The sequence below is a fragment of the Erinaceus europaeus genome, chromosome 1, assembly GCF_950295315.1.
Source record: "Erinaceus europaeus chromosome 1, mEriEur2.1, whole genome shotgun sequence".
Lineage (NCBI taxonomy): Eukaryota > Metazoa > Chordata > Mammalia > Eulipotyphla > Erinaceidae > Erinaceus > Erinaceus europaeus.
The window spans coordinates 169,198,093-169,221,006 of NC_080162.1; the positions used below are offsets into that span (position 1 = coordinate 169,198,093).

Here is a 22,914-nt window from a genome sequence, read left to right on the forward strand (position 1 = left end):
TTAGGAAAATAGAAGTGCATTTTTTTGTCTCATTGTTTTAATATTTATTTATTTATTCCCTTTTGTTGCCCTGTTGTTTTATTGCTGTAGTTATTATTGTCATCATTGTTGGGTAGGACAGAGAGAAATGGAGAGAGGAGGGGAAGACAGAGAGGGGAGAGATAGACACCTGCAGACCTGCTTCACTGCCTGTGAAGCGACTTCTCTGCAGGTGGGGAACCGGGGGCTTGAACTGGGATCCTTATGCTGGTCCTTGGGTTCTTGTGCTTTGTGCCACCTATGTTTAACCTGTTGAACTACCACCCAACTCCTGCCTCATTGTTTTTCACACTGCTCTTTTTTTTTTTTTTTTTCCCCAAAACACTGCTCTGCTCTGGTTTATAGTGATGTAGGGGACTGAACTTGGGACTTTGGAGCCTCAGGCATGAGATTCTTTTTGCATAACCATTATGCTAGCTACCCTTGAATATATGTGACTTTTGGACATTATAGAAACTATAATCTTTACTGTATACCAGCATCCTAAGGCATAGCAGAAACAAAATCTCAGATCATCCCTTTAAAGACTATTAAAGTTCAAGACAAATTCTTCAAATTGCTGTGTGCATATCTTCATCTCTAACAGGATCATATTCTGTTTGTTTCCAGGGTCCATAGGGAGATTCCTCACTCCTGATTCAAATCATGGTTAGATCTGGTGCTTGGGAGAAGGGTTGTGGGGATCAAAATCTTCATTGTTTACATGGAAGGAAAATTAAAGGTCATTTCTTGTGATACTTAAGGGTCTCCACTCATCATGCTGAATTGTATGGTTAGGAGATAGTGAGAGAATGATCTTAGTACTTACCTCTAAGCTTCCTTCTCCTATCAGCATCTCTGCTGTTAAACTTTAAAGAAATGCAAATCTTAATCTGTCCCCTTTCCCAGAAACCATAGGTTAAAATGTAAAATGCAGGTTTCTAATTCAGGATCTAACATTAAGACTTACAGGAGCTAGGAGCAAATCAGGAAGTGGCTTTTCAGAACCAAGCCATATATAGGGAAGGGGCCTCTTTGAGCTTAGTTGACAGGTCTGCATTGAGCCCTCCTCAGGGCATGCCTTCCCATGCTATCAGGAGTAAGCTGTGGGAGCATCTGCTCTCACAGGTGAAAAACACTTAGTTTTCCTTCTGGCTTGATGAGTCACTATTTTCCCTTATGTTTTAAGAATCCCTATCAGAGGTGGGGCAGGGTGGTGGCGCACCTGATTGAATGCACAAGTTACAATGTGCAAGGATCCAGGTTCGAAACCCCAGTCCCTACCTGCAGGGGGAAGGCTTCAAGAGTGGTGAACTAGAGCTGCAGGTGTCTCTCTTTTCCTCTCTATCCCTCTCTCTCCCTTCCCTCTCAATTTCTGGCTGTCTCTATCCAATAAATAAATATATAATTAAAATTTTAAAAAAAGAATCCTTATCAGAAGCAGGCTGTGGTGCACTCAGTAGAGTGCACGTGTCACTATACACAAGGACCCAGGTTCAAACCCAGGTCTCTACCTACAGAGGTGAAATTTCATAAGCAGTGGAGCAGATATATATATATATATATATATATATATATATATATATATATATATATCTGCTTCCCTTTCAATTTGTGTCTGTCTTTATAAAAAATAAAAATGTCTCTGGGAGTGGTACACTCATTGTATAGGTATTGAGTCCCAACAGATCACCCTGGTGCCAATCAATCAATCAATCAATCCCAGTTGTTACTATTTTTTCAGAAAATTTCATGGTCTATGCATTTAATTCTAGATATTGGCATATACATATGTTCTGTAAATATTCTCCCCAAAGAATTTTCAAATTAGTATGTAAAATATATACAATAAAGATAAACCATTTAAATTTTATATTTAGTGATTTTTCTCTTTTAAGCAAATGACTCAAGCAGTGTTTTATTGTTTTTTTTCTTTTATCTGGGTATCTCTGTACACCAGTTCTACTGAGGGTTTGTAGAGAACCCTTATCCTGAAAACTTAACCTGTGATTCATGTTTCTGACTGAATAAAGTGTGATTAGTGGGGTTACTTTATTTTTCAGGCAAAGCATGAGGAAACAACCAGAAAGAGATATATGTTTTATTTAAAGATAAAATATAAGCTGGGGGGGGGGGGCTGAGTGTAGCACACTTGGTAGAGCAAACATGCTACAGTGTGCAAGGACCCTGGTTCATGGCCCTGCTCCCTCCCTTCAGGTGGGAAGTGTCACAAGTAGTGAAGCAGTGCTACAGGTGCCGATTTTTCTTTCTCACTCCACCTGCCTTTTTCTCTTTCAGTTTCTCCCTGTCTCTGTCAAATACATACATAAAGGAAATATTTAAAAATATAACTTTAATACTGTGCATCCAGAGTTTATGATTTGAATTGTGTTCTTTTCCTAAGCCTACCAGATCAAAGCATATTAATATTTCCCACCAATGTAGTTCATGTTGTCTACACATATAGTTAGTTATAGATTCCAGTAGAATAAGGGAAGAAACAGCCAGCTAAAAAGTAAAGCAGACATTCAGTTTTTTGTTTTTGTCTTCTGAGAAGCACTAAAAAGGAAGAGCAAAATAATTTTTTTATTATTTCATCTGATTTTTTTTAACACAATCAAAACCCAGAAAAGTACTACAGGGTGGATTGAAATTAGCATCTAAGATCTAGTAAAGAATCTGACAGAAATATGGAAACAAAAGTTAAGGCTGCCCCCAAAAAGATCTTTGTTTCTGGGTTAGTTTATTGTGTTGCTAATGGATCTGTAATTTATGAAGCTGTGGCAATTATTATTTTTGTGAAATCTAGAAAATATAACAAAATTACTTTTATTTTCCTAAATAAGATCCTCTTAACATTTATGATTTTCTGCAGTTGATGCCTGCCTTTGACTTATAAGATTGGGATATAACTGTTAATTTTAGTTCGATGTCTCTGGGAAATGCATTCTGCTATCCACACAATATTTCTCATTTCTTGTTCCTTCAGCTTTGTATATGCATAAAACACACCATAGTGGAATTGCCTGTTGAATGCCAGCACATTCATTTGAACCTGAGGAAGAAAACAAACATGGGCCATCAGCTTACCTGAGGCATACTATATTCAGGAAACAATACTAAATTACAGACTGATACGTGGCTACATCCACTTGCACTGGTATGTGTTACATGCATTTCAGCAGCAGTGTCCAAAATGAGTCATATTGAAAGCAATAGCAATTCCACAAGTCACAGACAACAGTAAGACAGACAATAGTAACTTAAAAATTAGACTGGAGAATCACAAGTTCCAAATCTTAGCAGTATTTTTTCTAGGAGAACCTTGGTGTATGTGTATGTAACCTTGCAGGTGATGCAAATCAGTTTCTAGGTAGTGGTTTTATCTCAATAATGTAGAGGTTTTTTTTTTTTTTTTTTTTTTCTACCAGAGCACTGTCTAGCTCTGGCTTATGTTAGTGTGGGGGATTGAACTTGGGACTTTGGAGCCTCAGGCATGAGAGTCTCTTTGCACAGGCACTATGTTATCTACTCCTGCCCTAACATAGAGTCTTTTTTATTTTTCCCTTTTAACTTTAAGATTTTGAAAAGGCTTGTAGCTTGTCTAATACTCTTGCAGGGCACTGAACCAGGCCTTGGAAGTTAGACTCAGCAATAGTCTGAGCATAAGATGTTCTGTAACAGCTTGAAATATAATTGTATGTTTTTTTCCTACAGAAAATTGATCAGTAAGAGAATATTTTTCAAAACACATTTTAACTGGGGTCAGGTACAGAATGCAACAATTCATTTATTCTTTCCCATTTTAAAAAAGGGAGAGGCATTGGGTCCCTCACACAGTTCTGAAAACCTTGAAGTAATCAAGAAGTTAGAAGCTAAAAAAAAAAAAAAAAAAAAAAGTTAGAAGCTCCTATTATCAGAAACAGGCTAGGGAAATGAGTACAAAACACTAGAAAATTTCTTAGTGTCTGAGAGAATTTACTCAGGAATCCCTCAACTTCCTGTCAAATTCCTTTTTGGAATAATAGTTCAGTAGACCATGATTTGGACTAAATACTCTCTTACCTATCTAGGATATAATAATTATATGGACTCTCTGGATGGATTTCCATGCAAATAATTCCCAAGTGTTATAATTGTGCCATGAGTCACATTATAACCATAAATAATTTTTTCCTGAAGACAGGACTGGCTAAAAAGTGATATGTATTTATGATCTCCTAGTTTGTTTTCCTTGTTAATCATGGATTTGCTGCATTCCTCTCCAACTTTCACTATGTACACATAATCTGTCTAGATAGAACAATTCCACAGGAAGGCCTTGGCTCCTCAAGGTAAAGATACTAATAGTCATTGACTTTCAAAGTGTGAATACGCCTAATCAATTGATCTTATCAACCATTAAAACAACACAAACAAACAAACCCAAAGTAAGGGAGTATGTAAAAACCAGAGTAAGAGAAAGAATATACAAGCAGTTCCATTTGTATCGTACCTCATGTTCATAAAACACATCTTCCAATGTCTTTCCTCCATTTCTATCACCCACAGCCTCAAACAAAGGTTTGTATTCCTTCAAAACAAAGAAAACGTGGGTGAAATTCTAGCATATTGGCTTATTCAGCAAGACAAAATTCAAAAGCACTTCAATGTATGCTGCCAGAGTTGATTTCCACATTCAATTCTTAGGGCCAGTGTGTCACATTATAGAGGTTCAACATAAATTCTTACGCTTTGATCAGTATTGCATTCAAAGGCTCAAAATAACTGACAATATTAAGTTTGGGGAGAAAGTTCAGCTATAGTGCACAGACCTTAGTTTCAATGCCTGGTACCACATATATCAGAGCTGAGTGGTGCTCTGGCCTTGTAATCTCTCTTATGAATATTTTGAAAAGCAATTCATAAAATCCACATGACATTTCAAGTGTGACCAGAGGGAAATTGGGAAAAAGCTCAATGTTTTAGTATACTAGAGAGCATCTTACAATGACATATAAGATGTTACAAAGGCTAATGTGTTGTTAGCCTACTTTCATCTTTCCTGTCTTCAAAAGCTCACAGATAAAGAGAAGAGGAGTGTCTTTATACTTCCGGAAAAAAGTTACTTGGAGGGTCTGAATGTCATGGTTTGCAAATCAGAAGTGGGAAAAATGACTGAAGTGTATAACCTCAAGCTGAGACATGCCCACTTCCACAAGTATAACTGGATGTTGAAATAGCACTCTTCCCTTTCCCTGAATCTGGCTACTGAACAAAGGTAGTGGCATAAACCAACATATTCATATTTTCCATTGTGCTTCAAGTAGACATTCTGTACCTAAACCTGTTTATCTAATGGGCAGTTAAAGAATTGCTGGGTCAGACTATTATACATAACTTTGACATGAGCTCATATTTCCAGAACACTACACTGGTCTCTTGGAGAACTTGCTTTATCAAGCACTTCAAAAGAAGTGCTCAAATGACCATTCCTTGGAGATTTAAACAAGTACTTGCTCGGCAGCAATCTTAAAAATCACTAGCTTTGGTTAGAAATCTAAAGTATTTATTTGAGAGAGACAATTAAAGATTACCGGTTCCTGCTTTACAAACATTATAACTACTTTAGATAAGAAGTGTAAATTTGATGTGTGAACTTCCAAAGTACGCAGGACAAAATCACTCAAGATTTCTTGGGAACCCAATGAAATTACATACCCCATAATGTTCTGCTACTCTCTTCATCTGTTCAAAGTCTTCTGCTTGGGCTAAGAGGCGCAGTCCCTCTGGATAAAGCTTGCCACACCTTGGGTAGAGGGTCTCCCGGTCATCTTTGCTCAATTCAGTGCCAAAAGAGTTAAGAGTGATGATAAAAGCACGTCTGTCAGCCTCAAACTGAATTTTCAAAATTTATAATTAGTGAAGTTTAACAATCTACTAAATGTCATAAAACAGAACTCTAAGTAGACAAATTCATTTCTGAAGTGATTTGACTGCCTTACTAGATTTCTGTCTAACTTTAACACAGACATGTGTTATTAATGTTCCTTTAGTCTTTCATAATGGAGTGACTTTGTTTGCCAGGAAAACTTCATAACAGTGGTAATGGCCTATGACTTGAAACCCTGCTAAACTTCAGTTCCCAGGCACCCTGAAATTAGTTACTTATGTGTCTCTTTGAGCATGTCTCTTCCACAAACACAGGAACAATACCTACTTCTTGGTCTACACTCAAGGATAGGACAAGGAAATACAAATGGAAGCATGATGTTTGGAAGAAAAAGTGGGGAGCGGGGCAAGAGATGACTCCCCCAGTGGAGTATGCAGTTTACCACGCACAAGGATCTGGGTTTTAAGAGCTCCCCCCCACCAACTTACACCACCATATGGGAACACCTGCACAGGGAAGCTTCCTGAATGGAGAAGGGGCACTGTAACTTCTCTCTTTGTTTCTCACACTCTACCTAAAAAAATAAAAATTAAAAAACGAAGGAGGCTGTTGGGAATAGTAGTGGAGCCATATAGGATCAGAGCCCCAGCAATAAGTCTGGTAGAAAAGAAAAAAGAAAAAAAAGCATGTTATGTGTGATACCATCCCTTATGACTGTTGATGTCAGCATAACTCTTTGCATAATGAAAGTTTCATCTACTTACCATTTTTCTCTACTTTCATGACATAGAATCTTTTTTTTTTTTTTTTAAAGTTCTAGACTGTAGTTCAATGTGTCCAACTCTCTAGCTAAGAATTATGTGGCTCAGACTAGTTATTTTCCCTGTTTCCTCAATGGTGATGTGATGGAGTTTGGTCACATGACTTTTCAAGTAGGTCACATGCACACATGGCCCCTCCTCTCTGGGCAGTGAACCACCTCCCAAACAGTTCCATGACAGGTCTTTCTATGTTATCTGACCTCTTTCTCTCTCATTGATTGATTGATTGATTGATTTTTGGCAGGACAGAGAGACATTGAGATGAAGGGGGTATAAGAAAGGGAGAAAGACAGAGAGACACCTACTGCACTGCTTTACTACTAGTGAAATGTCGCCCCATCCTTGCAGGTGGGGACTGGGGGCTTGAACCCAGTCCTTGTGTGTGATAATATGTGCACTCAACCAGATCCATCTCCACCTGGCCCCCAAACCACTCACTCTTTTCTGAAATTTCTATCTTTTCCTTTGGTCTCTTATGCCTCTTCTATACCTTGGTTCTCTATCTACTCTAGCTTTCATCCCATCTCAGATTGCCCATCACGGACTCCTCTTTTGCCTACCACAAATGGTTGCCATTGCTGTGCTTGGGGTAAGAAACACTTTTCAAGTAAACATCCTATTATGTACCATATTATTCAATATTTTCATATACCTTTATACATAGCTACATATATAGTGTAAATATGTATTAGTTATATCTATTTTTCTTCTGGAACTTGGACCACAAACATGCATAATTTTTGCTGTTCTTCATTCAGATATAGAGACAGGGAAAGGCACAGAAATGGAAAGACATCATTGTGATAATGTCTCTGCCAGTGCCACCATGGCACTGCCATGTGGTGCTGAGACTTGAATTTGGGCTGCCAGCATCTTAAGGCATGTGCCCTGCCTGGTGTACTATTTATCTACTGCTTAAAAAAATCTGCATATAAGCTGGGAGATAGCATAATAGTTATGCAAAAAGCACTTTATGCCAGAGGCTCCAAAGGTCCTAGGTCCCAGGTTCAATCCCCAGCACCACCATAAGCCAGAGCAGAGAAGTGCTCTGGTTGAAAAAAAAAAAAACTGCATATATAATTCTCTCTACAATACTCTAAAACATTTGAGGAACCATGCTTTTTTGTCTAGTGTTCTTTCCTTTCTTTTTTCTTTTCTTGCTTTCTTTTGTTTTTAAATATTCAGCATCTGCTACATAGAAAGATATTAGCTCTTTTCTTTTATTGACACCAAGACTGTTACTGGGGCTTGGTGCCTGCATGACAAATCCACTGAACCCAGTGGCCATTGTTTCTTTTCTCTTCTTTTCTTTTCTCTTCTTTTCTTTTCTCTTATTTTAATTGATAGGACAGATAGACATTGAGAGGGGAGTGAGAGATAGACACACAGAGAGATGGAGAGACACCTATAGTACTTGCTTTATTGCTGGTGAAGCTTCCCCTCTGCCTCCCTGTAATTTGGGAGCAGGGACTCGAACTAGGCCCCTCATATGGAAGTAATTGCACTACTTTTATAATTTTCTGATATCCTCTACTATGCTGGCATTCAGGCTGTGTTGCACAGATCAACGGCTTTGACATCATCTGGAAACTTGTTAGAAATGCAAAGTTTGGGAGTGGGGGGGTAGCACTGCAGGTTAAGTGGACGTGGCACAAAGCGCAAGGACCGGCCATAAGGATCCGGGTTTGAACTCCCGGCTGCCCACCTGTGGGGGAGTCGCTTCACAAGCGGTGAAGCAGGTCTGCAGGTGTTTACCTTTCTCTCCCCCTCTCTGTCTTCCCCTCCTCTCTCCATTTCTCTCTGTCCTATACAACAGTGATAATATCAGTAATAACTACAACAATAAAACAATAAGGACAACCAAAGGAATAAATAAATAAATAAAATATTTAAAAAAGAAGTAGAAATGAATTGCTCTATGATAGATATTATTTGGTCAATTAATTTTTGACTGATGACGAATAACAAATCCAGGAACTTTTGTTAGAACAGGTGTTTCCTATAAGGAGAGTGTGAGAATTAGTTCCTTCTGATCCTTTTGATTGCTCTCATGGAAGTTATGGGTGATCCAGAAACAAGGCTAGAGTTGGGGGTGTGACCATATTTTGAAGCAAAGGCAGCTATTTCAGGCTACTGAATATAAAATATACTCAGTATTGCCAGTAATTTTATACCTTCCAGGGATAAAGGAAGAAATGTGTGAGGGAAATTTTATGCACAGGAGGAGGAACAACACCGTCAATTAAATATCCCAGGTGTTCTTCACTGAACTTTTAACTCTAAGATGCTGATTTTTTTTTTTCTGTCCTTTTTGGAACCATGGTTATTGCTGGGGTTCAGAGCCTACATGATCCCATCGCCATTCTTGGTGGCTTTTTTTTTTTTTTTCTCCTCTCTTGTTCCTTTTTTATATAGAGGGAGGAAGGGAAGGGAGACATTTCCAACACTGCTCCACCATTTGTGGAGCTCTTTTCCTGTAGGTGAGGACTAAGGGCTTGCACTGGGTCCTTGAGCAGAGGAATGTGTGTGCTCCACCAGCTACACCACCACTCTGCTTCTAGATGTTGGGACTTTAAGGACAAAGAAAGAGCAGCGGACATTTATTCAGACATGCTAGCCATAAAGACCACTCAGGTAAAGGACGCTTATCTTATTTCTAGATATAGGAACTGCTAAGATTTAAATATATATGTATATTTAAGTATATATATATATATGTGTGTGTGTGTGTGTGTGTGTGTGTATGTAGAATTATATGGATAAAATGCATGTAAGCAAATTATTTGGCATGAACAAATTCAGTAGCTCTTTTTTTTTCATTTCCTTTATTGGGGGATTAATGTTTTACAGTTGACAGTAAATACAATAGTTTGTGCATGCATAACATTTCCCAGTTTTCCACATAACAATACAACCCCCATTGAGTCCTTTGTCATCATGTTCCAGGACCTAGTGGGGGTTGTGCTGTTATGTGGAAACATATGAATGATGTTGTAACCCCTTCTTACCTCAAGAATTGGACACATGATTTCTGCTGTGACATCACCATGATTCTTGCAGAACTTATAGAATGCCTCCAGGTAAGACTCAAAAAGAAAAAAAGATTAGACAATCAGATATTTTCTTTCTGGGAAATCCTAGATCTGCTTTTCATGGCATATTAAACACTTCAATGGAAGTTGAATGACTTCTCCCATATGAAGATGTTTATAATAAATCTGGTATAAACTTTCACATTATAGGATGCTGCACAGCTTAAAAAAGAAAGAACAAAGGCCCTTATATGTTATACTTACTTAAGAAGCACATTTTAGCAAGGTTCTTGGATTATTTCACATGAATAATTCTTGCCATGTTAACAAGAGTGCCAGACTTTTTAAATGATCTATGCAAATAATTCTAATTTGTTCTGGAAGTGACATAAAAACTTTCCTAGTGCTCAGAAGACACTCTTTGAATAGCTTTAATCATGATCAGAAAATAATTCACTGGTAGGCCACATGCTTTCCTGTGTGTGCAGGCCTTGTTTGAACCCAACGCCACATGAGAAAGCCAAGGCACCAAGGGAAGCTGTGGTGCGATATCTCTCCCTCTCTGTTTGTCTCTGTCTCTCTACCTGAAACAAAAAATGAAGGAAAAAGTGACAATGTGAGCTGTGAAATTGCCCACATGCAAGGTCTTGATTCTGAAGAAAAACAAAAAAACAGGCTGGGGAGATAGTATAATGATGATGCAAAAGACTTTCTTGCCTGAGGCTGTGAGGTCCCAGTTTTAATTCTCAGTACCAACATCAGCCAGAGCTGATCAGTGTTCAGAGCAATCTATATAGGTGCATATAGGTGTCTATTCAGTCGGTTACAGTGTCCATTCAGTTACACTGGGGTTATCCAAGTGGGATGAGTTTTGCTCAGTCCATATTATACTGAACTACAGAAAAGATGGCAGCATAGTTGAGCCAGACATCCTGCCAGATTGCAAAAAGTAGTACATGTAATGCAGTGTACACAAGCTGGTGATCTTAATATGCTGCATACCCCCATCACCAGCTTAATTAGCAGATTAAAACCCCGTGATTATGTGAAATCTAGCAACTCTATAACCTCATCGAGGACAGAGGCGGACACCATATAATACAAGGCTCAATATGGCTGCTGGCTGCTTCCACGTGGATTGATACGGTTTGTTCTACCTAGCTATCCAGACATGAGGCAAAGAGGTAAGGACATAGTGAAAAATGAATGTGTTAACTTCCTCTCAAGAAATTGTTAGTTGAGTGAAGGTGAGCTGATGTCAGGCTAGGACTACAAACGACATCTTCCAAGTAGGCATAGAGTCATAATTACAAAAGTTGGCAAACGGACAAGAAAGCCTTTAATAAGTCTTTATGTGCTATCATTCACAGAACAAACAACAGTGTAATAGAGAAAAATCACAAGACTTGAGGAGAATTACCTTGTATAGTTTATTGCGCAGTAATTCAATATTTAGTTCATCTAGAGTGTTTTCAGACATACAGTCATGAAAGAATGGAGCTGAAAACAGAAATTATCATAAGACAAATTAATCAAATTATGATCCTAAAAATGTCTTCTGAATGCACCTCACTGTGCTTACATCTAACAAACTATAGAGAGTGACTCAAAGATGCCATCAGGATGATAGTAATGAGGACAATTGGAGGAATTATTTATTAATCACTTACTATGTGTAAGTCTTCCATGAATCAGTGAGTGAAATACATTGTTCTGAGTTACCTTGTTGGGACCAGGAAGAGCCTGGGTTCATGCTTACAATATCTAGTTCCAGACTCACCCTCTTTATATTTTAATATCAGATGATGATGACATACACCTAAACAAGTCTTTTAAAATTCACCACTGTTTTGATGAATGATCATTGTTGTAAATTGTCACTGACCATATTTCCTGATGGTACTTCATACAATATTATTATTATTATTATTAGCATTTTGAATGCTGCAGCTAATGTCAGTGCCAAACTATGAGAATAATATTCATTTCATGATTGTTTCAGGCAACTTGATATATACTCTGAGCATCTCAGAAGTGACATTTATAAACTTCCTAATACTAAGGGCTTTCTATGTGCAATTACATTTAGATATGAGTTTTAAAAATAAAAAGGACAAGGAACTAATCACATAAAACTCAACTAGAAAATTAGAGCTTTGCAGAATAATGCTCTATTATTTTTTTTGTTATATTTAATATAAAGTATAATGGTTCAGAGGTTGGGAGAGAAGGTCTAGCTTCTCAGCTGCAAATAGTTCCCAAGTGACCCTGGGCAAATTACTTCATTTATCCTGATTGAATAATGAGAGCGATCGATACATTAGATGATTCCTTTGTGTAACCTATCTGCTTCTAGGAATGTCTATAGCATCACACTGCATTTAAGAAAAAACTGAACTAATGCACATTGTCTAATGATTGTGATCACATGCATAGGCAGCTCTATTCATACATTCATACCTAATGGCGTTTCCACCAAAATGGCGTTAAAGAGGTCAGATGGCGTCTCTGCAATGTTGACTGCTTCCATTTCTGTGAAACGGCCCAAAGGGTGGCACTTTGACATAATTTCTTTCACAGATTTCTTTTGCAATGCACCATTCATCAGTAGAATCACGTTGTCTATCATGTAATTGCACCTAGTTTAGAAGACTTATTCATTAGGATAATGACTTCATGACAGAAAAGAGCAACTGTTAAATGAAAATAGGTATAGTTTAGGCACACACTTTTTCAGTACTGAAATCTCAGTCATTTTTTGTTTTAAACTCTGGAGCTTGAAAAATGTGTGTGTGGGGTTAAATGATATAACTCTCTGGGATATAATGATTTGAAAAGCGGTACTCAATGCTATACTGACTAACTGAAGCTGAATAAAATCTTGGTTGGTGGGAAAATACACCGAAGATGGTCAATTGTAGTGTAGTTGGTTCAGTTTGTTTTCTCATAGAGGACTGTGGGATTGAAAAATTGGGAAACAGGGGTGGGGGTAGATAGCATAATGGTTATGCAAACACTCTCATTCCTGAGGCTCCATAGTCCCATAAAGCAGAGCTAAGCAATGCTCCAGTATAAAAAAAAAAAAAAAAAGAAAGAAGGAAAGAAAGGCAGAAAGAAAGAAAGAAAGAAAAGGAAAAAAAGAAAGAAAAACTGGGAAACAGAACTAGAAAAACTCACCTTAAGGCAGAGGTAGATCGCATAAAATTTAAAACTTTCATGCCTGAGGTTCCAGAGTCCCAGGTTCAATCCCCACACTACCATAAACCACAGCTGAACAGAATGTGAGCTCAGATCTACAGGGATGCTGAGGTCATATAGGCTCCTAAGCTGAATATAGGCCCCAGATCACATCAAATCAATGGGATTTACAGTCAACAATATTTATACACTTTTCCCATATTTGAGAGCTATTCACTTCCCTGATCCAGCTTTCTGGTCCTTTTTCCAGCCATGACATCATCTCCCCAGACAATGACTTGGATCCACCTGCTTATCAGATTTCAGGCCCAGGGGGGAAAAAACAACTAGTATATTCCACAGGCCATTTGGAATATGCCTACTTGGTATCTATAAAATGGTGACCCCCATTCTATCTCTTCATCTGCACTATTCCAGCCTTTAGGTTTGTGATTAGTCAACAACTTGTTTGGCTTTATATGCTATCTCTCTTTTCAGCCACCAGGTTCCAGGTGCTAGCAGGATGCCAACCAGACTTTCCTAGACAGACAACCCCACCAATGTGTCCTGGAGCTCCGATTCCCCAGAACCCTGTGCCACTAGGGAAAGAGAGAGACAGACTGGGAGTATGGATCGACCTCTCAATGCCCATGTTCAGTGGGGAAGCAACTACAGAAGCCAGGCCTTCTACCTTCTGCATCCCACAATGACCTTGGGTCCATACTCCCAGAGGGTTAAAGAATAGGAAGTGTATCAGGGGAGGGGATGGGATACAGAATTCTCATGGTGGGAATTGTGTGGAGTTGTACCCCTCTTTTTTTTTTTTTTTTTTTTTTTATAAAAGGGAATCATTGACAAAACCATAGGATAAGAGGGGTACAACTTGACACAATTCCCACCACCAGATCTCCATATCCATTCCTCTCCCCTGATAGCTTTCCTATTCTTTAACCCTCTGGGAGTATGGACCCAAGGTCATTGTGGGATGCAGAAGGTAGAAGGTCTGGCTTCTATAATTGCTTCCCTGCTGAACATGGGCGTTGACTGGTCCATCCATACTCCCAGCCTGTCTCTCTCTTTCCCTAGTGGGGTGGGGCTCTGGGGAATTGGAGCTCTAGGACACATTGGTGGGGTTGTCTGTCCAGGGAAGTCTGGTTGGCATCATGGTAGCATCTAGAACCTGGTGGCTGAAAAGAGAGTTAACATACAAAGCCAAACAAATTATTGAACAATCATGAACCTAAAGGCTAGAATAGTGCAGATGGAGAGTTGGGGGGGTCCTCCATTTTTCAGATAGCAGGTAGGCATATTTTAGTTACATTACAAAGGGCCTGTGGAATATATTAGGTTTTTTTTTTTTGCCTGAGCCTGAAATCTGATATGCAGGTAGATCCAAGTTATTGTCTGGGGAGATGGTGTCATGGCTGGAAAAGGAACAGAAAGCTGGATCAGGGAAGTGAATAGCTCCCAAATATGGTAAAAGGGTATAAATATTGTTGACTATAAACCCCATTGATTTCATTTGGTCTCTTTAAAGTCTGTGACAAAACCTAACAATGAAAATTTATATATATATTTTAAAGATTTTATTTATTTATTCACGAAAAAGATAGGAGGAGAGAGAGAGAAAGAACCAGACATCACTCTGGTACATGTGCTGCTGTGGATTGAATTGGGGACCTCATGCTTGAAAGTCCAATGTGCTGGGAAATTGTGCCGATGCAGTCACATCTGCCATGTTGTCCCCTCAGGCTACTGCTAGTTCCCGAGAGAGTTGGGACATTCTCAGAGTGCCTGTTCAGCCATGTTGTGCCCTCAGGGCATTGTCTATATCCCCATGATATCTAGAGTGCTTTGGTTACTCCTCCCCCCTTCCATTCTCACGAGAGTTATTATCCTATCCTGGAGTGCTATGGTTACTCCTCCCCCTTCCCATTGTCAGGAAAGCTACTCCTATAAAAGCCCTTCTTCTTCCGCACCTCGTTCTCTTGCCAGCGCTTCACTCAGACGCAGGAAAGGTTACTGCGTGAAGCGGCCATTTTCATTACCTCCACGTGGCTTCTCTAGCACCCAACTCTGAGGTGCCAGCGCAAATAAAGATTTGTGTTTCCTCTTCGCTCCGGACCCCCTCTCTCTCTTCTCCAAGGCCCGCGCACAACAACATCAATGTTTATCCACTGTGCCACCTTCCAGGCCACTGAAAATTCATATTTAAAGCACTTAAAATATTTAAAGCACTTAAAATACTTCTAAAATTTCAGATTAAGAACTCAGCACTAAGATAATTAATATTAGAATATTTTCTTAAATAATATTTCATTTAAAAAGCAAAATATTCTGCATTTTTTTCTCCTATAATTCCAGATAAAGACATCTCCTGCCTTTTTCCCTGGAAAGTCCCCAAGATTCTATCGGTTAATACTTTCTGTGATCTCTTTCTTCAATATAAACAAAGCTCATCCAGGAATATCAGGGTACATGTACTTGTCTGCTCATGAAGTTAGCACTAATATTCCACACAGTGAAGCTGACCTTTAGGAGTATGTATGCATGTGCTTTTAGACAGAGGCAAAGATGCAGAGAGAAAGAAAGAGACAATAGCATCAAAGCTTCTTTCAATGAGGTGGGAGCTGGTCTTGAACCTGGATCATGCACATAGCAGTCAGCACACTGTTTAAGTGAGCTATTTTCCCAAAACAGTGAAGCTGAGCAGTAATGAAGACATAGCCCCTTGCTTCACAGAGAATAAACTTTAAAGGAGGAGCAGGACATTTAAAGGAGGAACAGGACAAAAAACCCAACCAAATAACAACAACAAAAAAAACATTACAATACATTGCAATGAAGCTTATGTGCCATACAAAGGAAGTTATACATCTGGGTGTGTGGTGAGTTAGATAGAGCCTGGCTCTAACCTACTCTGGGATTTAACTTCCTAGGGAGTGACATTCAAGCTGAAACCTGCAGAATGAGTAGTTGTCCAGGCAGAAGCAAATGAACATTACAGGAAAAAGTGCCTTGAGGCAGGAGGAAGAACAAATTAAAAAGCCTTAAAGATGAGTGCATAAGGACACTTTTTTAAAATTTTATTTTTGCCTGGAGCTGGAGCACAAGCTGCGCATGCAGATCCTGATGAGAGAGGACACACACGAGAGGAATTTGGACACTAAGGGTGGTGGGAGACATTAACTGAATGCTTTTCAGTAAAAAGGGATCTGTACAAAATATAGATTAAAAAAGAGAGAGAGAAGATGTAAACAAACTGCTTTATAGTGAGGTATTTTACAAAAGATATATTATTTAATCATGCTAATATCACCATGATAATAGGTACTATTATTATCTCTCTACATGGGGAAAGAGGTGAAAAATATCACCCAAACTGCCCCGTTCTTGGAAAGGAGGCTGGGTCAATATACTCTACCACTGGAGGAAGATGGGTCCTGCAATGAGTGCAGCCTAGAATGTTCCTAGCTATGACCATAGAACGTGAGTTCAGACCTACAGGGATGCAGAAGTTACACAGGCTCCTGTGCTGACTATGGGCCCCAGATCAAATCAGTGGTGTTTACAGTTAACAATATTTATATACTTGTCCTATATTTGGGAGCTACTCTCTTCCCTGATTTCAGATTCCTAGTCCTATTCCCAACTTGGACACCATCTTCCCAGACAATACCTTTAGCTCACCTGCATGTTAGCTGTCAGACTCAGGCAAAAATTACCAAAGTCATGGGCCCTTTGGAATATAAATAAAATAGACCTACTAGCTTTTTCCAAAATAGAGACCCCAAATCTCACCTGTTATAGTCTCGCCTTTAGGTTCCAAATTATTAAATGATTTGTTCTGCTTTATATCTTAATGCTTCTTCAGTCATCAAGTTGCAGATGCTATCATGACGTCAACCTGACTTCCCTGAGCAGACAACCCCACCAATGTGTCCTGGAGCCCCACTTCCCCAGAGCCCCACCCCACTAGGGAAAGAGAGAGGCAGACTGGGAGTATGGATCGAACCTGTCAACACCCATGTTCAGTGGGGAAGCAATTACAGAAGCCAGACCTTCCACCTTCTGCACCCCATAATTATCCTGGGTCCATACTCCCAGAGGGATAAAGAATAGGAAGCTTCCAATGGAGGGGATGGAATACAGAACTCTGGTGATGGGAACTGCGTGAAATTGTACTCTTCTTATCCTGCCTTCTTGTTGATCATTATTAAATCAATAATAATCATAATAGAGAAGGTATTGATGAACTGAAGTCCTCCAAGGTTTACACCAAAGTAAAGGACTCTGGGGAGGGAGAGTTCAGATCCTGGAGCATGATGGTGGAGGACCTATGTGAGGGGTTAGAGTGTTATGTAGAGGAGCTGGGTAGTAGTATGCTTGATTAAATGCACACACTATAGTGTGCAAGGACCTGGGTTCGAACCCCTAATCCCCACCTGCAAGGGGAAAGCTTCATGAGTAGTGAAACAGGTCTGCTGGTGTCTGTCTCCCTCTCTAACTTTCCCTTTCTTCTTGATATCTGGTTATCTCTATCCAATAAATAAATAAAGATAATAAAAATACAGTGTTATGTAGAAAACTGAGAAGTGTTACATATGTACTAGCTACTGTATTTACTATCAGCTATAAATCATTGATCCCCCCAATTAAAAAAAAAGTGACTTGCCACTCAAGGCTAGCTGCATGGGGGTATGACTTCTAGTACAAGAGAGCATTTGCATATGGAAAGGAATCTTTTGGGTGTGGAGCTCCCACAATTTATCCCGATACAAAACCTGATAAAGAAGACTTGAAGTAGACACTTATCCTTTCATAAAAAGCTCTTGACGTGGTCTGGGGAGGTGGCACAGTAGATAAGGCTTTGGACTCTCAAGCATGAGGTCCTGAGTTCAGTTCCCAGCAGCACATGTACCAGAGTGACATCTGGTTCTTTCTTTCTCTTTTTCTCTCCTGTCATTTCTCATGAATAAATAAACAAAATCTAATAAATAAATAAATAAAAAGCACTTGACTATAAATCTTTTCACCTCCCAAACAGCAGTACCAAATTCAGATAGTAAGAAATTTCAGAACCTTTTTAGATCTTAAAAATGATATTTAAAATGAAAGTGCTTATTTAACTGTTCCTTTATGCCTTACAAGCTGATCCTTAGGAGGAGAACTGCAAACACTTAATAATCTTTAGTAGAATGCAGACATTTTAATTTTTCCCTACAGGACTCAGGTACTGTAAAAGCCTGTGAGTTGCCAACATTCCCAATATTGATGGGCAACCAATGTCAGCTTTGTAAGAATTTAACTCGCTGTAGCACTCAGGTTCATGCCTGTATAGGTAAGTGGGAGTGTGGATGCATACAGTGTATATGTGCATCTGTGTGTATGCAGTATTTTTATTTATCATTAAAAAAAACTTTTTTATGGAAAGACTAGGCCCTATAAAGCAAAGAACATGATCTTCAACATAGAGATCTACTTTATTTAGACTTATTATTCAAGTGCTCCCCCCAGTTGTCATATTGTTGTTCAGGAAATGAAGTCAGAACCCAGAGATTGGCTTATGGCAGAGGGCAGAAGGGGGGGGGGGTTGTCTCTTGCTCCCACTCTCTCATTGTATCAATATTTCAATTTCAAAAGAGTTAAATTATAAAAAACAATAAACTTTTAGGAGTTCTCACTATGTATCATTAACTACAATCATATAGGTATGTTCACTCAAGTCTTACAATGCATCACCCCAAGGACTTTTATTACCACCATTTGACAAAAAAAGAAATTGAGACTTAAAAACTGTGAAGTACCTTGCCTAAGACCTGAAAGATAGAGTTGGCACTCTAAAGCCAAAACTCTGGCTCAACTGATAGATTCAGATAAAATTCACAACTTGGGGGCCAGGCAGTGGTACAGCAGGTTAAGCACACATAATACCAAGTGCAAGGACTTGAGCAAAGATCCCGGTTCCCACCTGCAGGGTGGTCGCCTCACAAGCAGTGAAGCAGGTCTGCAGGTGTCTATCTTTCTCTCTCCCTCTCTGTCTTCCCCTCTCCTCTCAATTTTTCTCTGACCTAGTAAAAAAGAAAATTGAAAAAATGGCTACAGGAACAGTGGATTCAAAGTGCAGGCACCGAGCCCCAGTGATAACCTGAGGCAAAAAAAAAAAATTCAAGACAAATGAAATTTTGACATTTTCTTTTGTCAAAAACAGAGCTATTTCTCTCCCTTTTCCTCCTAAATTTACTTAATAATTTCAAATATAGGGATCTGTGGCTGATATGGCTGAATTTGGAGGACCTGTGTTTGTCCCTCCCACAATAATATCAAACCTACACCACAAAGTGGAACAATTTGTACAGAAACAGACCTGAAACCCAGACAAACAAGTTTTCACATCAAGGGACAGAAGGTTAGCATTCGGGATATAAGAACAAAGAGACACTCTCCATAAATAGGAAACCCCATGACATAATACAGACACCAAGAGATCGCTAAGGTGTGGAACTTTAATCTGGGGAGCAGGAACACACCTTATAGCAAACTCCCAAGACCCTAATCCTATTATGAATCTAAATTTACAACACTGAATTTGGAAACAAGAAACTGGAGGCTATAAACTGGATGGGAGTCATGGCAGCCACAATACTGATGACCTCTGCAACTTTGTTGAGAGCACTGTTCATGAACACTGTATTGGAATTGAGTCTGTAGATCTTAGGAGAAAACTCTCCACCCATTTGTACCAAGTAACATGCTTAGCTGAGGAATAAGAGATATTTATCAAAAGTGCTAACACCTGACAGTTAAACAGACCACACATAACAAGCTAGCTCCCTCAGTGTCTAGGCTGATGTAATAATTGTTAAATTGTCAAATAATGTAGAAACAAAATTGGACAAGTTAGAGGAACTATTCCAAGAGGAGAAATCTTATGTGTGTAGTCATTTTGAGGTGAGAAAAACTGTCATTCATCATGTCTTGTGACAGAAGACAGGAAAAGTGAAATGTCATCTAAGGAATCAGTTTGGAGAAGTTAAAACAAAATTTTGCCTGTGGGAATAGGGAAAAGCTGAAAGAGTTATACATTTCTCTTATGAGTTCTTCGACTGAGCATATACCTGAACTATTTAGTCCTCTCCAAACGATATTGATATTAAAGAAACATGAAAAGGAAGACATTCACTAGTGAAGTGACATGAAACAGTGTGACAAAAAAAATTAGAACTAAAGAATACATTTTAGAAGACAATCAAATGGACTGCCACAAAACTCTTTTAAGAGGAAAGAAAACTTTGTAGGAAAGAGTAAGAAAAAGCCAGAATGATAAATGAACACAGAGAAAATATTGGGCTGAGAAAATAGCACAATTGTTGTGAAAACAGTCTTTTATGACTGAGACACCACAGATTTCGAGTTCAAACCCCAACACCCCACCAGCAGTACTCTGATATAATAACAAAACTATCTTTACAAAATATGTGGAGAAAGGGCATCAACGACTTTGAATACCATGGTGAGTTTTGAAAGGACTGAAGCCACTAGGCTTAGCAACTGAAGTATTTTTGGTGGAATGGTGGGGGTCGAAACAAGACTAATGTGAGTTGAGTAGACAAGCAAGACAGGTAAACAGAGGAGCACAGATAGTCTTCTTTTAGAAGCCTGACATCAAGAAATGGAAAAAGGTAGGCTATCAATGTCGTAACATGGTCACTGTAAAAATTAAATTAAATCATACATGTGGAAACTTTTTTTAAAGTCATAAATTGTCACAGCTTTGTTGTGAGCAGTATGGTGACTATCACAGGAGAAAGTTGCAGAATGTTGGTGGTGAGTATGGTATAGAATTATGCTCTGTAATATTTTTAAAAAATAATTTATTTACTTATTTACTAATGAAATAGATGGTGTGAAAAAGGTATACACACACACACACACACACACACACACACACACACAGAAGGAGAGAGAGAGAGAGAGAGATTGAGAGACTACAGAGCTCAGGAGCTGGGGATTGAAACCGGGACCTCAGAGATTCAGGAATGAAAGTCTTTTGTATAACCATTATGTGTCTCCCCAGCTTAATCCTATGAGTTTACAATCTTATAAACCATTATTAAATCATTAGTACAGTAATTTCAAAATGACAAATAGTCACAGTAAAAGGATCCAGGGCTTTGAAATGAGCTTAATTTCACAGTTCTTTCACTAAAAAAAAATCAGTTTAACAAAAGCTTTATTTCTTCAATCTAAAAATGAGAATGTTTACTCAATTTTAAATACATATATATTATGAGAGAGGGTAATGAGAGAGAAGCCAGAGCACTGCTCAGTCATGGTATAATGTGGTGGTAGGGATTGGACCAACAGTCTCTGGGGCTTCAAGCATGCAGGCTTCTGTGTTCTAATAGGCTGAACTATCTCCTCCCTTCTCTTCATTCAACTTTTAGTGATTGGCATCAGGACAAATAATACATGTAAAAGCAATAGTAATGTACCTTTGCAATGAAGGCAGGTCAGACACTATTTAGGAATTCATTACCACATAAACCTGACTTTGATGGAAGAGGAGCAGAAAAGTTGTAAACTGCATAAACATTAATGTAAAAAAAATTCTGTTATTAAACCTGAAGTTTCTTTTTTTAACTTATTTTAAAATTTTTATTTATTTATTATTGGATAGAGACAGAGAGATATTGAGATGGGAGGGGAGAGAGACAGAGAGACACCTGCGGTCCTGCTTCACCACTCATGAAGCTTTCCCCCTGCAGGTGGGGACCAGGGGCTTGAACCTGGGTCCATGTTCACTGCAATGTGTGTACTTAACCAGGTGCACCAGAGCCTGACCCCAAATCTCTGTACTCTTCTGCTTAGCTTTAGTCAATAAGATTATTTCTAAATTTATCTATTGCTTTTAGATGATAAGTGGTTAGTAACTGGGGTGAAAACAGAAGTTGAGTGAGATATTATCAAGAACATAGATCATGGCCAAGACGGCAATTTTGGAGCCGCAGGTGCTGTGAGCTCCAAGAGGCAGTAGCTTGCAACCTGGGATCGGCTAGATAGGGTAGGATACTGGGCTGTCTGTAGGAGGGTGAACACAGGCTGGTCCGAATGACACCAAAATACAGTCCATAACTCTCTCTTGGGCTGACAAATGGAGGTCAAGGTGACAAAGGAAAATCCTGGTTATTTCTGAGCTCACCCCCCTCCCACCCCAGTTCCAGCCCCCAGGGGGCAGCACAGCAGCTCCTAGAAGGTTCTCTGCTGAGTTATTTTCTTTACTCAGACTCCTGGCTCATTCTAAGCCTCTTTCTTTAACTTCTTTTTTTTTTAGGTGGCTGGAGCTCTATTTGAGTGACAAAGTACCTGACCAATCAGAGCTTCATCCTTGCCTGGGAAAGATTACCTGGAGTTTTTTTTTTTTTTTTTTTGGGTACTTCTTACAATTGGCTGTTTTTGCTCAGGCTGCCTGCAGCCAATTGAGTGGTCCAAGCTGCAGACTGACTGTTAGGGGTTTTCTACTCTATTTTATTTTATTACTAATATTATTATATACACGTGTCCCTTTTCTATCCACCTTCTTCAGGTTGACCAAAATTAACCGTTGTTGTTTTTTCCATTGCTAGGTGACTGGGTGTCCTATCCATTCTGAGAGGAACTTGTTTCTCTCTACCACTTCTCTCCACTCTCCTTTTTCCCTCCTCCTAGCTAATTAAAAAAAAAAAAAACTCTTTACTTTTACTGCTCTTCCTTTCTTCCTTTTTTTTTTTTTTAATTCTTTTCTTCCTTCCTGCTTCTTGTGTTTTCTGAATTCACTGAATGAATTTTTTTTTTTGAATTCACTGAATGGCTTGTGAATTATTTTGGGGAAGAATAATTCTTGGAGTGGACTTTATGTGTGTGTGTGTGTGTGTGTGTGTGTGTGTCTCCTCTACTTCCCTTTCTCCCCTTTCTCCCCCTAGAATCTATAGTGGACAGTAGATTTGCATAATTG

At 38.9% G+C, this 22,914-nt stretch overlaps 1 protein-coding gene across 1 annotated transcript in view; it reads right to left on the minus strand.

Moving 5' to 3' along the window:
- Window positions 1-2,104: 2,104 nt before the first annotated feature.
- The window catches only part of ATP6V0D2 (ATPase H+ transporting V0 subunit d2), a 43,374-nt gene continuing 22,564 nt past the window's right edge, over window positions 2,105-22,914 (minus strand). The window contains exons 3-8 of the mRNA XM_007535349.3: window positions 12,204-12,382; window positions 11,164-11,243; window positions 9,720-9,797; window positions 5,719-5,895; window positions 4,514-4,591; window positions 2,105-3,073 (exon numbers count right to left, since the gene is read on the minus strand). Of these exons, the coding sequence (XP_007535411.1) occupies window positions 2,912-3,073; window positions 4,514-4,591; window positions 5,719-5,895; window positions 9,720-9,797; window positions 11,164-11,243; window positions 12,204-12,382 (754 nt within the window). The 3' untranslated portion in view covers window positions 2,105-2,911. The remainder of the gene's footprint in view (window positions 3,074-4,513; window positions 4,592-5,718; window positions 5,896-9,719; window positions 9,798-11,163; window positions 11,244-12,203; window positions 12,383-22,914) is intronic.